We start from the raw sequence: 19,740 nt of genomic DNA, 5'->3' as shown, positions 1-19,740 counted from the left end.
GGGCGAAAAAAGTCCCTCGACGATAGGGACTAACGCTAACTACAATATCTATATACACTAAAATTATACTTAAAACTAATAAACTATTAATCAGAATCCAAAAACCACGGGGAAGAAGCCTTGCTGAAGCAAGAGGGGTTGTTCCAGCAACAGTCACAGACAGTAAAAAGGAACTGAGAGGGTGAGTGGTTGGTGGCGCCCCTTATACCGGCACATAAGCACACAGCACCAGAGGTGCTAGAGCCAGCCCGACGGATACCACTGAGGGAAAAATCTTTGGCAATGGTGCACATGGCGCGCACACACCTAACGTGGCATGGACAAGAAGAACCAATCTTTTAATTAAATTTTTGTAAAAATATCCATATTTTCCAGGTCATTAATAAATATTAAGCACTGGCTGTAGAACAGAACCTTGTGGCACCTGCTTCCAGCTTTCTGCCATGATGAAAATTTACCATTTATTTCTTTGTATCTCTGCTTCCTGACTGTTAGTCAATCTCTGATCCATTACAGTTCTTTACCTCTCCCCCATGACTACTAAGTTTCCTTCATAGCCCCGATGAGAGACTTGGATATAGGCTTTTTGAAACTTCTAATGAATTATATCTACCAGTTCTCCTTTAGCCACTGCTATGGTAGGCCTTGCACACTGACCTTCCCATTGTGTCCTTTCAGATTATTAACGTTCTCAAAGCTGGTGGTGGAGTAAATATGAATCACGTTTCCATTAACTGCAGCAAAAAGATGACCCCCATTACTGAAGGTGCACTGGAGAGAGAGAGCGAGAGAACACACACAACTATTACTGAATGTATGATGGAAACACAGAAAAAAACCCACAACACCCAGTCTCTTACTGAAGTTGCAATACAGTCACCAGTGTTTGAAGATCATGCAAGAAGAAACCTCCATGTATGGACATCATTTTTCATGATGCCCCCTCATCTCCTAGGACCCTCTTCTTAGCGACTCCATGGGTCTGATGCCCCTTTCTCCTGCAACTTCCACTTCCACAGTGCTTCTCACCTCTCTGGTGACTCCCAGGTCCCAAGCCCCCATTATGCCCTTTTTCATTCAGGATTCCCTCCTCAGATTCTCATATCTAGTTGGGATTTAGTTGGGAATTGGTCCTGCTTTGAGCAGGGGGTTGGACTAGATGACCTCCTGAGGTCCCTTCCAACCCTGATATTCTATGATTCTATGATCTCAACATTCACACTATTGTTCTCCTCTCCCAACTCAACTTCCACATTGCTCCCCACCATGTCATTCACCCCACTTCCCAAGCTCCCCTGATCCCAGCTTCTGTGTTGCTCCTCACCTCTCTGCACCCTCTCACAGTGAAGTCCTTAAAAGTACGGATGTCATCAATTAGCAGGTTCATAAGCCGTAGTTTGTCAGAAAACCCAACCAAAACGTAAAGGCCAGTGGGATGAAGAGAAACTGCATATGCTTCTTCCTGGTACTCCTTATACAAGTCCAAAGTGCTGCAAGAATCACCACAGTCAGTAACACAGCCCAAGTCACACACTTACAAACAGCCAGACAGATGTCTAGCCCTGCACTGAGAATTGCTGCAAGACCCCTTGTAGAGATTTAGGGTGCTGTGAAACAATCAGCCATGTCACTGTCACACAGGTGATACAGTCAATGAACAGGAATTTGGGCACCTGTCTATGGGGAAAGGTAAGGCAGGTTTGCAGGAGCAGAGACTCACTTGTCCACTATTACACAATGAGGGAGATGAACGCAGTTCTGGTTGGATATCACACAATAGAAATACATAGTCTGAGCTCCCCTGGCCATGTGAGACAATAAAATCAGTAGAATTGTTTTGTATTTCATATCCCTAAAATGCAGTGTCAGACACGTCCACTTTAATTATTGTACTGTGACGTGCTTAAAGAAAAATTCATCATGAGAATCTTTTCACCATCTGTGTTTAGCCTATGTGTACCTGCGACATTCCTGCCTTTGACTCCCTTGGCTTGATTACTATAATGCAGCTTTGCATGGGGTTACCCTTGAAAACAACTGCAGGCAGGCAGATAGTGCAGAGTGCAGCTGCCTGCTTGCATTAGTAGTAAAAGACAAAAGACATTCACCATATCTATTCTCTACAAGCTGCACGTGCTTCCTGTTTGCTCTGGGTGCAGTTTCAGGTGTGGAGTTAAATGTATGGTGCTTGGGACTGGGCATTCTTGACTTCAGGACTCACTCCCCACATTGGTCTTTCACAGACTGCATGCATTAGGGAAGGATAGAAGACTCATGTATTTACTCATGCTTCTGCTTGTGGGGGTGACTATGCAGATGATGTGGCACTATTTCAGAAAAGGAATTAATTTAATTTGATCTGGTTAATGAGCTGATTAGTCATTCAAATTCACAGAGCTGGTCAGACTAGTACATTATAAGTAATTTATAATAGGAATGACCCCTTCTGGTGCTCATGCAGCCATTGGTGTTATAGATTCATAGATTCTAAGACTGGAAGGGACCTCGAGAGGTCATCGAGTACAGTCCCCTGCCCTCATGTTCTGCTAATATTTTTTAAACAAGGGATCTCACAAAAATTTTCTTTCTGCATGTGAAAATTTTCATTAAATTACATGCAAAAAAATAAGTTAAAAGAACATTTTAAGGTTGCAAAGTCAAGCAATGAAAAAATTAGGAAAAGCCAGAATTAAGATTGCCTGTCCAACCTTAATTTCGCCCTCCTGTGTGTACGCATTATGGTAGAGTCTTTAATTACATTATCACATACTATTTTTTCCACAGGAAACCTGCCTCATTCAGTGCACAGAATGGATGGCGCTCACTTAATGAGCAGTTATTCAATATTTTGTTTTCTCCTTGATTAATGTGTGGCCTCATTCCTTATTTGCTGCTCACAACTCAGACTTTGCTCAGAAGACAGAATTACTGATTTCCTCACTAATTTTTCTATGATGCTCATTATTATAGTATCTGAGTGCTTCATAAACATTAATTTACGTTCACAAGCCCCCATGTTAGATGAGTGGGTATTATTATCCCCATTTTACAGATGGGGAAACTGAGACACAGAGAGATTATGGTGAAAAGTATTCACTAATTTGAGACATAAATACACAAGAATGGCATACTGGATCAGATTAATGGTCCATCTAGCCCAGTATCACATCTACCAACAATTGCCAGCCCCAGATGCTTCAGAGAGTGAACAGAACAAGGCAATTTATCAAGTGATCCATCCCCAGCTGTCCAGCATCTGGCTGTCAGAAGTTTAGGGACACTCAAAGCATGGGGCTGCATCCCTGACCATTGCAGCTGATGCCCATTGATGGACTTGTCCTCCTTGAACTTATCAAATTCTTTTTTGAACCCAGTTATAATTTTGGCCTTCACAACATCCCCTGGCAACGAGTTCCACAGATTGACTGTGTGTTGTGTGAAGAAGTGTTTCCTTATGTTTGTTTTAAACCTGCTACCCGTTAATTTCATCAGGTGATCCCTGGTTTTGTGTTATGTGAAGGGGCAAATAACACTTCCCTATTCACTTTCTCCACACCATTCATGATTTTATAGACCTCTATCATATCCCCCTTTAGTCGTCTTTTTTCTAAGATGAACAGTCCCAGTCTTATTAATCTCTCCTCATATGGAAGCTGTTTCATACTCCTAATAATTTTTATTGCCCATCTCTGTACCTTTTCCAATTCTATATATCTTTTTTGAGATGGGGCAACTAGAACTACGCACAGTATTCAAGTTGTGGGCGTACCAGGGATTTACATAGAGGCATTATATTTTCTGTTTCATTATCTATTTCTTTCCTAATTGTTCCTAACATTCTGTTAACTTCTGCCCATTATCCCAAAGTTTGACTTCTTCTGTGTCTACCCCAGTCCTGTCTCTATCCCACTGTTGGCTCCTTATATCATCCCACTCTCCTCGCCTAGCCAGTCCCAGTCTCTACTACTAAGGCTTCTGATCCCAGTTCAAGTCCTCTTCTTGGCAGCCAGTCCCAGTCCTCCACCCTATCCCACCTGGTTCCTTGTTCCCAGTTTCCTTGCCCAGTCAACCCCAGTTCTCTCCCCAACTCCACAATCTGTCTCTCTCCCCACCCAGCTCCAGCCTCTCCCTCCACCCCCACAACATTTCCTGTCCCCACTGGCTCCCAGGCTTCCCATCAAGTCTCAGTGTCCTCACTTCCCCTACCTACTTTTCTCAGTCTCTTTGCCCAGACAAAAAACGGTTACTTACTTTCCCATAACTGTTGTTTTCAAGAAGGGTTTACTCATGTCCATTCCAATTAGGTGTGCGCGCCCTGCATGCACGGCAGCCGGAAAGTTTTCCCCCTAACAGTTAGCTAAGGCGCCTCCTGGGGTCACGCCTTTATGGCACCCTGATGACCTGCCACCCCCTCAGTTCCTTCTTGCTGGCTGCTCCAACAGAGGGGTAAGGAGGGTGGGTATTGGAATGAACATGAACACAACACATCTCGAAGAACAACAGTTACGAGAAGGCGTAAGTAACTGTTTTTTCTTCTTTGAGTGCTTGTCCATGTAAATTCCAATTAGGCGATTACCAAGCCCAAGTTTTGGAGGCGGGGTTGGAGCTCAAAGGTTCCCTGACTGTAGCACCGCTCTACCAAAGGCTGCATCATCTCTGGCCTGCTGGGTAATACTGTAATGCGAGGTAAAGGTATGTATTGATGACCACGTCGCAGCTCTGCAGATTTCCTACGTCAGAACATGGGCCAGGAACGCCGCTGATTATGCCTGCGCCCTCGTGGAGTGCACTGTAAGCGGAGTGGCAAGTACCTTCGCCAGTCATAGCATGCCCAGATGCAGGACGTGATCCAAGACGAGATCCTTTGGGAGGAGACTGGAAGCCCCTTCATTCTGTCTGTTACTGTGACAAACAGCTGAATGGATTTCCAGAATGGTTTTGTTCATTGATATAGAAGGCTAATGCCCAGCGAACGTCCAACGAGTGCAGTTTTTGCTCCTTGCTGCTTGAGTGTGGCTTAGGATAGAAAACTGGGAGAAAGATGTCCTGGTTAATGTGGAACTGGGAGACAACCTTAGGGAGGAACGCCGGATGAGGTCTGAGCTGAACCTTGTTCTTATAGAACACTGTGTACAGAGGCTCAGAAGTTAGTGCCTTGAGCTCTGACACTCCCCTGGCCGATGTTATCGCTACCAGGAATGCCACCTTGTGATACAGCAAGGAACATGTCGCCAGCGATTCAAAGGGCATCTCCATCAGGCTGGAAAGGACCAGATTACGGTCCCAGGCTGGGACCGGCTGTCGTACATGAGGGTCTGTCGAGACCCTTTAGGAAAAGACTCACCATCAGGTTGGAAAAGACCGACTGACCCTGCACGCCTGGATGGAAGGCCAAGATAGCAGCCAGGTGGACCTTTACTGATGACAGGGTAAGCCCTTGCTGTTTGAGGTGGAGAAGGTAGTCCAATATGACAGGTATGGATGCTAGAGTTGGAGACGGAAGGTATTGAGAAGACCAAATTGAGAATCTCTTCTATTTGACCAGGTAGGTAGCCCTACTGGAAGGTTTCCTACTAGCAAGGAGGATTTGTCTGACTGGGTCCTAACAGGCGAGTGCTATTGGATTCAGCCACAGAGCTTCTACGTCGTGAGGTGAAGAGCGATTTGAGGTTTGGATGCTGGAGACGGCTGTGATCCTGAGTTATCAAGTCTAGGAAGAACGGTAAGGCGATTGGGCTTCCACGGACATTTCCAGAAGAGAGGTGTACCAGTGCTGATGGGGCCAGGCTGGAGCTATCAATAGCACCGAGGCCTCGTCCCTCCAAACCTTGAGGAGCACTTTGTGAATGAGAGGTATGGGAGGAAACGAGTACAGGAGGTGTCCCTTCCGGGGCAGGAGGAACGCGTCCGTGATGGAGCCCGGGCTGTGATTCAGAAAGGAGCAAAACTGCTGGCACTTCCTGTTGCGTCATGTGGCGAATAAGTCTATCTGGGGAAACCCCCACTATTAGAAGATAGTGTTCGCGACATCCGGGCATAGGGACTGCTCGTGGCTGTGAAAGGATCTGCTGAGAAGTCCACCAACTCGTTCTGTACTCCGAGGTGGTACGATGCCTCCAGGTGTATCGAGTGAGCTATGCACAAGTCCCATAGTCTGAGGGCTTCCTGGCACATGAGAGAGGAGTGTGCACACCCTTGTCTGTTTATATAAAACATTGCTGTTGTATTGTCCATCATGACCAATATACACTTCCCTTCCAGATGAACTTGGAACGTTTGGCATGCTAGACGGACCGCTCTCAGCTCCCTGACGTTGATGTGAAGGGAGAGCTCCGCCTGAGACCAGAGACCCTGTGTCCTGAGGTCTCCCAAGTACGCACCCCTCCCCAACGCTGATGCGTCCATCACCAGCGAGAGGGCTGGCTGTGGTCTGGTGAAGGGAACCCCCGCACACACTGCCTGCGGGTTGAGCCATCACAGGAGGGAGTCGAGGTCAGGATGAGGTAGAGTGAGGATCTTGTCTAGACCGTCCCAAACCGGTCGATACACCGAGGCCAGCCACGCCTGAAGAGGCCGGAGTCTCAGCCTGGCGTGCTGTACTATATAGGTACAAGCGGCCATGTGTCCCAGAAGCTTTAGGCAGTTCCTTGCTGTGGCAGTAGGGAACTGGCTGAGGCTTCGAATGGTATCGCCCAGGGACCAGAATCGCGATTTCGGGAGGTATGCCCTGGCCTGTGTAGAGTCCAATATCGCTCCTATAAACTCTATCCACTGCACGGGGAATAAGGTTGACTTTTGTACATTCAGAAGGTGGCCCAGGTCATCGAAAGTAGCCCTTGTGAAGCTCACTTGTGCCCTGGAGTGGCCCTTGATTAGCAGGGTCATCGAAGTCCATAAACACTTGCACACGACGGTTGCATAGGAATGCAACCATGACTGCCATGCACTTGATAAACACTCGAGGATCTGCTGACAGGTTGAACGGGAGGACTGTGAACTGGTAATGATTGTGGTTCGCCACGAATCTGAGGTACCTTCTGTGGGATGGTGTGATTGAAATATGAAAATAAGCGTCCTTCAACTCGAGGGCGGCATACCAGTCCCTTGGATCCAAGGAAGGGATAATGGAGGCCAAAGAGACCATGTGGAACTTCAATTTCTTCATGAACCTGTTGAGATGTCACAGGTCTAGGATGGGCCTGAGGCCGCCTTTGGCTTTCGGTATTAGGAAATACCGGGAATAGAAGCCCTTGCCCCTCAGCTCCTGAGGAACCTCTTCCACTGCCCCCAGCATTAGGAGCGAGTGCACTTCCTATGCGAGGAGTTGCTCGTGGTAAGGGTCCCTGAAGAGGGACGGGGAAGGGGGATGGAAAGGCAGACGGGCAGAGAACTGGAGGGAGTAACCCCTTTCTACCATGCGGAGTACCCAGAAATCCAATGTAATATGGGCCCACACAGGATAGGGGACAGTTGGCACAAGAAGGTAAGGTGGAATGGATCCAGTGTCCAGACTGGTGCATTGCCCCCCGGGCGCATCTTCAAAAGTTCTGCTTCTGGCCAGATGACTGCTTTGTCTGGCCAAAGCCCTGGCCTGATGAAGGGTGACACCTCTTTCCATTATTTCTATTCCACCTGCAAGAGAAGTCTTGCCTATTTTGTTGCTGGTAAAAACGAGGCAGGAGCTGTAGCTTAAAGTGTTTCCTTTGATTAGCCGAAGTATGGAGGCCAAGGGACTTGAGGGTGGCCCTTGAGTCCTTCAGGCTATGAAGCTGGGAATCTGTTTTCTTGGAAAACAGGACTGAACCCTAAAAGGGGATATCTTGTATTGTCTGCTGGACCTTGTAAGGAAGCCCAGAGACCTGTAGCCAGGAGCTCCTTCTCATGGCTATCCCAGAGGCCATAGTGCGGGATGCCGAGTCAACAGGGGCATCCCTAACCGTACACAAAGTACGCAGCTGCGTAGGGCACCAGGAAATTTGGGGCACCAAATTTCCTGGTGCCCTACACAGCTGTGTGCTGCTCCAGCCCCTGCGCTGCCTCTTTCCCATGGCCCCACCCTGCTCCACCCCAGCCCCGCCTCTTTCCACCCTGCTCCACCCCAGTCCCACCTCCACCCCTTCCCCAAAGCCCCTACCCCTGCTCTGCCCCACCCCTTCCCACCCCTGCTCCGGCACCACTCTATTCCCCACCTCCACTCTACTCCTTCCCCAAAACCCCTGCCCTTGCTCTGCCCCAGCCCCGCCCCCACTCCCCAGGACTGCAGCAGGGTTGGGCCTGCACTCACTGGTGGCGGGAAGAGCAGTGACCTGGCCCCAGCCACGCCACCAGTGAGTGCTGGGGGGTGGTTCCTCCCTGCCCCCAAAGCCACACACCCCCCCTGCGGAGGCCTGGGGCCCCACACCCCCACCTGCGGGGGGGCTGCATAGGGCCACAGAATGGCTAGGGACGGCCCTGCGAGTCAGCCACATCAAAGGCTGCCTGCAGTGAAACACGGGCAACCAGTTTCCCTTCTTCCACGAGCGAGGAAAACTCTGCCCTAGAGTCCTCTGGTAACAGCTCCGCAAACTTTAGCCATAGCTCCACAGGTGTTGTAGTTGTACCTGCTGAGGATGGCCTGGTGGTTAGATATACAGAGCTGGAGCCCCCCAGTCAAATAAATTTTCCTCCCAAAGAGGTCCAATTTTTTTGCTTCCCAATTTTTTGGGGACAGGCCCTGGAAGCCTTGGCGCTCCCTCTCATTCACTGTGGCCATCACTAGGGAGTCTGGCGGGGGGTGGGTATAGAGGTGCTCGTAGCCTCTAGAAGGAACAAAGTACTTCCGCTCATTTCTCTTTGCTGTTGGCGGCAAAGAGGCAGGGATCTGTCAGAGAGTTATAGTGGTGTCACTAATTGTTTTAATAAGTGGCAGAGCAACGCGGGAGGGGCCCAAAGGGGCGAGGATGTCAACCATAGGGTCCGATGTCTCCACCACCTCCTCAGTCTGGATTGCCACGTTCTGTGCCACCCTCCTGAGAAGTTGTTGGAGCAGTCTGCTGTTCTCCAGGGCACGGGCCGTCAACATTCCTGCCACCGCCTCATCAGGCGAAGATGAGGATGAGGCCCTAGCTACAAGTGGGTCCTGTTCCCTGTCCTCAGAGCTGAGGGGATCTTGGGTGCTCAGTGTTCCGGTGCAGCCCCAGGTGCCGGAATTGGCGCAGTCGATGCCGACTATGTCAGTGCTGGCACGGTCGATGTGGATGCTAGTATCGGAGTTGGTGGTGTCAGTGCTGAGTGCGTCAATGCTGGGTGTGTTGGTGCTGAATGCGTCAATGCCAGGTGTGTCAGCGCCGGTGAGGTTGGGTCGGTGCTGTGCGGTAATACCCTGGTCATGCTGGGATAGCGGAGGAGCAAAGGTGGCTGATGCCATAGAAGCCGACCTCAAGTAGGACTGTCAAGGCTGATTCCCGACTCTGGAACTTCGAGTGCAGAAGGTGGGGGCCTGCAAGGACTCTAAAAATTAATACTGGCCACTCCAGGCTTGTATTAAACTCCCAAGGTTACAGCTTTTCTCTGACCTTGGATTGGTAGATGCTGCCACCACCCAAGTGCAAAACCCCTTTAAGAACCCAGGAAGGCGCACTTGGGAATTCCTTCCTGTGGGATACTCTCAAGCCCTTTCACTCCGCCTCCGGGGAAGAGCTGAGAAAGAAAAAGAAAAAGAAAAAAAAAAGGAAATCAGCTGTTGCCACCAGCTAATTAAATATGTGTCCAAACCTCTTAAGGCACAAAAATCCAGGTCTCTGGGCTTTCTTACAAGGTCCAGCAGAAAATACATCTGGGAATTTAGGCTTTTGCTAGATTAAAAAAAAAAAAAAACTACAAGAATTAAGCATCAAGAATAGCTCTCTTGAGGTCCAGCTTAAAGGTTACAAGCAAAACAAAAGCACTTGGGGTTAGCACAGAGGAATCCACAAGCCATAAAGAAATAAAAGGGATAAACCTAATCACGTCTTTCTAGACATTTCCTGATCTACTTACAAATCTGGGGTTTTAGATGAGTAGTTTCTTGGTATGATACTGATGGTTTTTCATACCTGGCCCAAGCTTCTCACAGCATAACTGCTCCCTGTCTGCCTCTCCCTCAGAACAACAATAGACAGACAAAAGGGGAGTCTTGTTTCAATTTTAAAAAGTTCTAGCCTTCCCATTGGCTCTTTTGGCCAGGTGCCCACTCACTTCCTTTTACCTATGCATAGCAGTGAGACTTTTTAACCCTTTACAGGTAGAGCAATTAGAGAACAGCTACTAAGAGGGATTTTATAGCTACTGGCTGGCTGGGTGTCCATAAAAGGGAGCTACCCCCGCCTTCATTTATGATAAGGACCGTTGGCTCTGGCCCTGGCAGAAAGCCCAGGGGGTCCAGAAAGGCCACTGAGCAGGGGACTGCCACTGACTCAGCCACGCTGCCGGCTGAAGGTGGTGTCTCCACCTGTCCGATCTGGAGCTCCTGCTCTTCCTGGCTCTAGATTGGAAGGACTCCACTTCTGATTCCGAGGACTCCATATAGGAGGACCAGGGAGGAGTGGTGCCACTCAGTGCTGAAGAGCGGCGTCTAGGGCTAGGGGACCGGTGCGGCTCCCCCACGGGCGCGCTTGTCGACGGCACCGGAGACCGGGGTCAACCATTGCAGAATCATTGTTGATTTGTCCCTGGATGGCACCGGGGGTCTCACGGGTGTCCTGTCCCGTCTCAGAGGGGAGGGCAGTGCCGTGAGGGTGATAAGGTCTCTCGCCGCCTCAAATGCCTCCGGCATGGATGTCATCTGTAGATCATGGCCCTCTCTGACTGGTGAAAGACGGGGGCCCAGACTCGACTGGTCACGTGTAAGGGCAGGAGTCGACATGACCCTTGAAACTGAAACCGAAGTTGCATAGCCTGATGCGGGTCTCATGGTTGCGGGCTCCATTTGCGCCGGTCTGGGCGTAGGGGAGCGACCCCTTTCGGGTCTCTTTTTCTTATGAGGCACCAGTAAATGTGAGTGGTGTCGGCCCCTGTCCCGTCGGTGCCCAGGGTCTCTACTCAAGTCCTTCCTCTGCACCATTTCATGCGCCGGTGCTGCCAATGCGCTCCACACTGATGATGAGGTGCTTGGGGTTGGCTCTGCCGAACCAGGGTCCGATTGCGGACGGAGAGTTGCCTCCATTAGGATTAACTTGAAGCGCTGATCTCTCTCCTTCTGTGTCCTTGGACGAAAACTCCTGCAAATTTTGCAGCATTCTTTCTGATGAGCTTCCCCCAAACACTTTAAACAAGAAGAAGGGGGTCGCTCTTGGGCATAAGCTTGCCGCAAGCTGCGCAGGGTTTAAAACCCGGAGACTGAGGCATGCCCCTGTACTGGGAAGAAAGTGGGGGGGGGGAATCCCCCACATGAAACTTATATATAAAAACTACTAACTACTATGTAAACTAACTAACTATATACAAGAATGAAAATTCAGCTGCTAGAGAGATGCTTACTGAAGCAAGAGAAATTAGTGTTCCGGCTAACCATCACAGGCGGTAAGAAGGAACTGAGGGGGTGGCAGGTCGACAGGACTCTATATCCAGCGCCATAAAGACGCGACCCCAGGGAGCGCCTGAGCCGACCCAAAGGATACTGCTAGGGGAAAAACTTTTTGGCTGCCGTGCACGCGGTACATGCACACTGTGATAGACCCACAGCAGAATAGCAGAAGGCGGATATACTGGCCACTGGATTAACAGTTTTCTGTTCCCTGACTGACCAGAGCAGGGCCTGCTCCAGGCTAATGAGAACACCTGACTCCAATTAACCTGCAAAGAGTCAGGTGAGGCCATTAAGCTAATGTGACCACCTGACTCTAATTATGGCCCCGCTGATACTATAAAAAGGGCTCACTCCAGTCAGGCAGAGGAGAGCCAGGGAGAGGAAGTGCAGCTGAAGGGCTGGTTAACGAAGACACCCTCAAGTGATAAGGGAGCCCTAAGGTAAGGGAGAAGCAGGAGAGCTGTGGGGAAGTGGCCCAGGGAAATGTAGCAACTCTGGCAGTGAAAGGTTGGCTGCCAACAGCTGTTACCATTAGGGTCCCTGGGTCAGAACCCGGAGTAGAGGGCGGGCCCGGGTTCCCCCCAACCCACCACTACAGGAACACCTCCTGGGAGGGGAAGTCAGGCCCTGTCAGGACAGGAGGCTAAACTGTTCTAAAACAAGCCCCTAGGGACAACAGAGACTGTGGGAGTTCTCTCACCAACCTCCTTGCTGGCTTATGATGAAAAGGGCTCAGTAGACTGTAACCCTGGCCCTAGAGAGAGAAGGGCTACGTGGAGGGTCACAGTGAGCCACTGAGGCTAGCATATACCGCCTAGAAGCGCAGGACCCACGGGGGCAAGGTCAGAGCTCTGCCACAACACCTAATTGGACTTGACATGAACAAGCACTCAAAGAAGAATCATAGTTCTTCCCCACATACTGATTCCTTGTCTGGATCTTCTCCTCTCCCTATCATGCCCTTCTCCCCATTCCACTGGTTCCCAGTCCCCTCCCCAACTCCTCATCCAATCTCAGTTTCCTCCATCCAGTCTCTGTTTCCCCCACCCTCAACCTCCCTTTCTTCCATACTTAGTCTCTACCTCCCTGCCATCCTCCAGTCCCAGAGTCCACTACCTAGGCTCCTTGTCATCATCTACTCCCCTGACCTTTCCATGCAACTCTATAGGTCCGGCTCTTATCCCTTTGCATTTGAAGCTCACTGCCTTCTCTTCCACACTGCCTAGGTGTCAGCCGGGGTGTCACTGAGAGCACAGGAGAGACAAGCGCCCTGAATTCAGTTCCAGTGCCCAGCTTCACCATGCAGCAGCTGGAACATAAGAACATAAGAACGGCCGTACCGGGTCAGACCAAAGGTCCATCTAGCCCAGTATCCTGTCTACCGACAGTGGCCAATGCCAGGTGCCCCAGAGGGAGTGGACCTAACAGGCAATGATCAAGTGATCTCTCTCCTGCCATCCATCTCCATCCTCTGACGAACAGAGGCTAGGGACACCATTCCTTACCCATCCTGGCTAATAGCCATTAATGGACTTAACCACCATGAATTTATCCAGTTCTCTTTTAAACGCTGTTATAGTCCTAGCCTTCACAACCTCCTCAGGTAAGGAGTTCCACAAGTTGACTGTGCACTGCGTGAAGAAGCTATGCGTGTGGAAGCTATGACAGGGAGTCTGGCTTCACCCCTGTAGCCCTGGGCTAAATGGAGTATGCACAGTTTCTCTGTGGGGATGGTGCATGTGTAGTCTGGACAGTGCTAGGAGCTGAGAGAGACTTGAGTCTGCTCAATGAGGATGGAATCTTCAGAGATTTTATCTGTTAAGCTCTAGCAAGTCTGAACATCTACAAACTGTGATTTTTCAGGGGCTTAGAACTTGGCCAAATCTGGGCAAATTTTCACTGGGATGGCAAAAGGCACAGCCCTGACACTGCCAAATTTCAAGTCCTTGTTCCAAGGCATGGGATTACTGGAGCTTTCCAAAGAAAAGGTTGCCAGAATATATTTAACATTGAAAAACAACATTTTATCTAGCCTTATTCTCGGAAACAACTGAACCATGTAGCTGAAATATTTTGAAAATTTTGTCTTTAAATGGACATGTAGCATAGAAAATTTCAGCTAGAGCAGTTACTTTGGGAAAGTTATAACTAACTGAAAACAGGGTCTTATAATGGGAAGTGTTGAGCTTTCTTGATAATAGGCATTGCCCATATCCCGCCTATAATACATTGTTTTCTCATAACCGTAGCCAATGAAGTATGCAATGTCATTTGGCAAATAAACTTATATTAGGATCATTTTCTGGAAATTATCATATAATTAGAGTCTGTATTAAAGCCCAAACACAAAGCGGTAGAGTTAAGGTTTCATAGCTTGCAAGGTCAGATCATTTAGTCTGACCTCCTGTATAACACAGGCCAGAAAACTTCCCCAAAATAATTCCTAGAGTATATGTTTTAGAAAAATATCCAATCTTGATTTAAAAATTGGCAGGAATGGAGAATCCACCACAACCCTTGGTAAAAATAACAGGAGTACTTGTGGCACCTTAGAGACTAACAAATTTGTTAGTCTCTAAGGTGCCACAAGTACTCCTGTTATTTTTGCGGATACAGACTAACACGGCTGCTACTCTGAAACCCTTGGTAAATTGTTCCAATGGTTAATCATTCTCATTGTTAAACATTTATGCCTTATTTTCAGTCTGAATTTGTCTAGCTTCAGCTTCCAGCTAGTGGATCATTTTATTCCCTTTTCTGCTAGATTGAAAAGCCCACTACTAAATATTTGTTCTCCATGTAACTACTTATAAACTGTTATCAAGTCACCCCTTAACCTTCTCTTTGTTAAGCTAACTAGATTGAGCTTCTTCAGTCTATCGTTATAAGGCAGGCTTTCTAATCCTTTAATCATTCTTGCGGCTCTTCTCTGAACCCTCTACAACCCTGAACATCCTTCTTGAATCGTGGGCAACAGCACTGGACACAGGATTCCAGCAGTAGTTGCACCAGTGCCAAAGACAGAGGTAAAATAACCTCTCTACTCTTACTCAAGATTCCTCTGTTTATGCATCCAAGGATCCCATTAGCTCTTTTGGCCACAGCCTCACTCTGGGAGCTCATGTTCAGCTGATTATTCACCACGACTCCAAAATCTTTTTCAGAGTGACTACTTCCCAGGATAGCGTCCCCCTCCTGTAAGTATGGCCTATATTCTTTGTTCCTAGATGTATACATTTCTATGTAGCTGTAGTAAAATGCATATTGTTTGCTTGTGCCCAGCTTACCAAGTGGATTGTTATCTGAGTCAGTGACCTGTCCTCTTCATTATTTATCACTCGCCCAATTTGTGTGTCATCTGCAAACTTTATCAGTGATTATTTTGTTTTCTTCCAGGTCATTGCACGGATTACTTTAATTCTTGCATTTCCTAACATTTGAGTGCTTCATTTTGCAACCTCAATGTTCTTTTAATGTAGCTTTTTGTATGGAATTGGTATTTATTCCACAATGGTGGTGATAGCCATGTGATAAATTATATTACCATGCATCTTTGACTACCTCTCTTGCACTCTGCCCATTAATCCATTTCCAACAGCACTATTTCAAATATTTCAGTTCTGTAGGCAGACTCAATAGATGCCATTTTTAAAAAAAGACTGTCACAAAAGCATCTCCTTTCTTTCTGCCATCCAACCCCTCTTCCACACTGAGGAATTTCCCCAGCAGTAGCTCAGAGTCAGAACTTTAGCTGGGGCATTTGCCTTCACATTGAAAATACCCTCAGGGCTGCCAGGCTGTTCAGAAAAGTCCTGGTACTAGAATGGGCACTATATCATTTGGGGCACAAAAGCAACTCCAGGAATGGACTCTTCTCTATACAGAAGAGCTAGTTTGTTAATTTAAACAGCTGTGGGTGAAACACAGAACTGGAATGACAGTAAAGTTATTTTCTCATCTTCTGAATGGAGCAGTGCCCAAGGCACCCCAATGGTAGAGTCTTTACTGAATTTCCCCTAAAATTACACTGATCTGAGGATTGCAGTCTTGTTGTAAGTAAGCATAAAGAAGTGTTGGTCTAATCAAAGGTATTACCTCACCCACCTTGCCTCACTGATCTCAGGTATAGTAAGAGCAATATTAAAATCCTGGCCCAGTGACAGATTTCAAGTCTTATATCTTGCAAGCCATCAGGCTATAAATGGTTGCAATATCTCACTGGAGAGCTGGAAATCCCCGTTTCCAGCAGCGTAAAGCATTTATTTCTAGCAGATTTGTTATACAGAATTATTTTAGACCATTTTAGAATGTTCTGAAATGTATTAGTTATTTTTCTCTCCCTTTGAGACCTGAAGAGTTAGACAGACTCATGATGCTAACATACAGTAGCCTTTTGTGAGATGTACAAAAAACAGTAATTTTTTAAAAAACAAAAAAAGCTCTCTGAGCATTTCTAATATCATTTTTGGGAAATTTGTGGCATATATGCAATACATGATGGCATGGTATGGTATCAAGGTCTTAGTGATGATTGGTACTTGTTTTGAATGTATTGCAAATCTATGCTGATCCCAAAATACTGCCAGTAAGGCCACTCTTATCCCACACCATACAGTGACACCACCAAAAACAGACATGCACATGCTAAGACATCTGTAGTTGTCCATTACAGGAGACATACAAAGACAGAAAGCTGTAAAAACAAAGATGGTTCTTTACTTGGTTTCATAGTTCCAGATGCGTACAGATCTGTCCAGGGAACAGGTAGCAACGAGGGGTTTACGGATACAGGTGTCCAGTCCAGTGATGGCAGCAGAATGTAATGGGAAATTCAGATACTCAAAACGAGCTGGTTCCCCCTAGAGAAGTGTCACAAATAATTAAACACTCAGAAAAAAATCATATTGGCTTAGACTGACCAAGAGACAGTAAGCAAAGGACAATGATAAACCTCAATGCATGGAATTGCGGAGAGGTATCTTGTGTGGTACTAGACTAAAAATTCACCAGAAATTTAAAATAGGGAATAATGGTGTTAGGTGCAGTCCTATTTGGCATCTTTACTACTGATATGGAAGAGTGATGGGATTCAGACACAGTACTATATTGTGAAGATTTGTGCACATCAGCAAGAACAGAAAAATAATGCACAAGGGCCTAAAGAGACATGAGCAATAACAAAAATGAGAACTGACCTGGAAGATGGCAGTTAATACATATAAGGAAAAATAATCTGAAAAGCAGATACTGAATGGGAAGTAGGAACCTGGGAAGCAAATTAGATAGGAGACTGCAGTGTGATATAGCTGGGGGCGGGAGGTGAGGAGAGAAGAAGTCAGTGAGGTTTTGGGCTGCATACACAACAGCATGCCATCATGGAACAGTCCCTGTCTGTACAGATGCTCTAGTATGACTCACCTGGAATAAGTATTTAATTCCATCTAGACATTTATACAAGACAATGAGAGTTCTGTCCTTAATTAGATTGGAAAAGTTCTTTAGTGCAGGAACTAGCTTCAACTGCACATTTGTGCCCAACACAATGGGATTCTGATTTTGACTAGGACTTCTATGTGCTACCATAATACGAATACTCTACTTCCAAATATAATAGTAATATGACAGATTCTCAGCTTTAAGATCGTATTAAAGATTTTTGCATATTAAATTTATTAAACATTTACACAGAGCACTTCTCTGCACTACAAGGATGGGATGGGATGGGTTCAGCATCTCACAGGTGGATTTTACAAAAACCTTCCACAGAAAGTGACACTGGAAACCAAGTGCCTTGCTTATATATTGCTTACTGAGTGTTGTGCTTAAGGAACGGTGATCAAATTGAACTTACCTTAATTATCTCAGTTGAGGACATGGTAAAGATGTAGAGCTGATTTTTACTTGTGCTAATGAGTAGCGTTTCCTCTGAGGGGCTAAAACACATGCACATAACATCCTGCTTGTCTGACTGATTTGGGTCACTGCTGCGCTGATCCTGGGGAATCTACACAGCAAACCAGTCCCATTAGATATTTCAAATCTCAATACTCCACATAGCACCCACACTTGCAATGTAATTCTGCTTTGGTAGGGATATGCTTAGAAATCAATTGACTCTAAAGAAGTAGGTGCCTTACCTACACAAAGACAGCAATGCAGACAAGGTGACCCAGGTGGAATTTTCCATCTTTAATGGCTATAATTTAGGAACACATTTTCAACATTTGTCTTAATATATGTATCACATAGAAAAAATGGCAACAAAAGAACACTAAGCAAAGTCAAGCACTCAAGTTAGGAAATGGCAGAATTACGGTTGTCCATGAAAGAACGGTTCCTTACCTTACAGTACTTGTGCTTCTTTGAGATGTGTTTTCCACAGGGACTCCAGTCCTAGTGATCATGTGTCCCATGTGCATAGATCCTTTTGGCCAGCAGTGACCATTGGGGCTGCACCTCTGCCCTAGTTCTCCTAGTGCTCCCCTACCCAAGGGTATAAAGAGCAGAGCGGGCACAACCAGCTCCTTCACCACTACAGAATACAAGAGGGGTAGGACTCTGTAGTAGGGGGAAAGAAGGCAGGTCATGGAATCCATGCGGACAATATATCTCAAAGAATCACAGTTACTGTAAGGTAAGTAACCATTTCTTCTTCGAAGGATTGTCCACATGGATTCCACTCTTGGTGACTTACAAGCAGTCATCAGTTTGCTTGAAGGTGGTGTGATGCTGGCAGGCCAGGTGCCAGCTCTTGCCAAGACTGCAGGCATTAGCTAAGAAAAAACAGTTACTCATCTTCTTGTAACTGTTGTTCTTCAAGATGTGTTGTTCATGTCAATTCCAAACAGGTGTGTGTGCGCATGCATGGCAGCCGGAAGATTTTTCCCCTAGCAATATCCGTCAATCCCCCTGGAGTGGCGCCATCATGGCGCTCAATATAGGGCCCTACTGACCCGCCACCCCCTTAGTTCCTTCTTGCTGGCTACCCCAACAGAGGAGTAGGTGGGTGGATATTGGAATGGACATGAACAACACATCTCAAAGAGCACTTACGAGACGGTGAGTAACCATTTTTTCTCATTCGAGTGTTTGTTCATGTCAATTCCAATCAGGTGACTCCCAAGCCTAAGTTCAGGAGGCGGGGTCAGAGCTGTCTACTGACTGGAGCACTGCTCTACCAAAGGCCGCATTGTCTCTGGCCTGCTGGGTAATTGCGTAATGTACGGTGAAAGTAAGTATGGAGGACCATGTCGCCGCTCTGCATATTTCCTGGGTCGGAACTTGCGCTGGGAACGCTGCTGAAGAAGCCTGCGCCCTAGTGGAGTGCGCTGTGAGCAGAGGGGCAGGCACCTCTGCCAGGTTATAGCATTCATGGATGCAGGACATGATCCACGAGGAAATTCGTTGGGAGGAGACTGGAAGACCCTTCATCCTGTCTGCCACGGCCATAAACAGTTGAATGGACTTCCTAAATGGTTTTGTTCTTTCAGTGTAAAAGGCTAGTGCTCTGCAGACATCCAATGAGTGGAGCCTCTGCTCCCTGCTGTTCGAGTGCGGCTTAGGAAAGAACAGTAGGATGAAGATGTCCTGGTTGATGTGAAACTGGGAGACAACCTTTGGGAGGAAAGCTGGATGTGGCCTGAGCTGAACCTTGTCCTTATAAAAACAACAAGGAGTCTGGTGGCACCTTAAAGACTAACAGATTTATTTGGGCATAAGCTTTCGTGGGTAAAAAACCTCACTTCTTCGGATGCATAGAGTGAAAGTTACAGATGCAGGCATTATATACTGACACATGGAGAGCAGGGAGTTACTTCGCAAGTGGAGAACCAGTGTTGACAGGGCCAATTCAATCAGGGTGGATGTAGTCCACTCCCAATAATAGATGAGGAGGTGTCAATTCCATCCACCCTGATTGAATTGGCCCTGTCAACACTGGTTCTCCACTTGCGAAGTAACTCCCTGCTCTCCATGTGTCAGTATATAATGCCTGCATCTGTAACTTTCACTCTATGCATCCGAAGAAGTGAGGTTTTTACCCACGAAAGCTTATGCCCAAATAAATCTGTTAGTCTTTAAGGTGCCACCAGACTCCTTGTTGTTTTTGTAGATACAGACTAACACGGCTACTCCCTGATACTTGTCCTTATAGAACACAGTGTAAGGGGGCTCTGATGTTCGGGCCTTGAGCTCAG

General features: G+C 47.2%; 1 protein-coding gene across 2 annotated transcripts in view; it reads right to left on the bottom strand.

The window, feature by feature from the left end:
- CFAP57 (cilia and flagella associated protein 57) overlaps positions 1-19,740 on the bottom strand; it is a 150,743-nt gene that overhangs the window by 90,019 nt on the left and 40,984 nt on the right. For both annotated transcript variants that reach the window (XM_065409883.1, XM_065409884.1), the window contains exons 5-8: positions 17,397-17,549; positions 16,265-16,404; positions 1,325-1,490; positions 658-771 (exon numbers count right to left, since the gene is read on the bottom strand). In XM_065409883.1, the coding sequence (XP_065265955.1) occupies positions 658-771; positions 1,325-1,490; positions 16,265-16,404; positions 17,397-17,549 (573 nt within the window). The remainder of the gene's footprint in view (positions 1-657; positions 772-1,324; positions 1,491-16,264; positions 16,405-17,396; positions 17,550-19,740) is intronic.

The sequence above is a fragment of the Emys orbicularis genome, chromosome 8 (genome assembly GCF_028017835.1).
Source record: "Emys orbicularis isolate rEmyOrb1 chromosome 8, rEmyOrb1.hap1, whole genome shotgun sequence".
Classification (NCBI taxonomy): domain Eukaryota; kingdom Metazoa; phylum Chordata; order Testudines; family Emydidae; genus Emys; species Emys orbicularis.
Note: the sequence above shows the minus strand (reverse complement) of the source record. Positions and strands in the feature narration are given on the sequence as shown.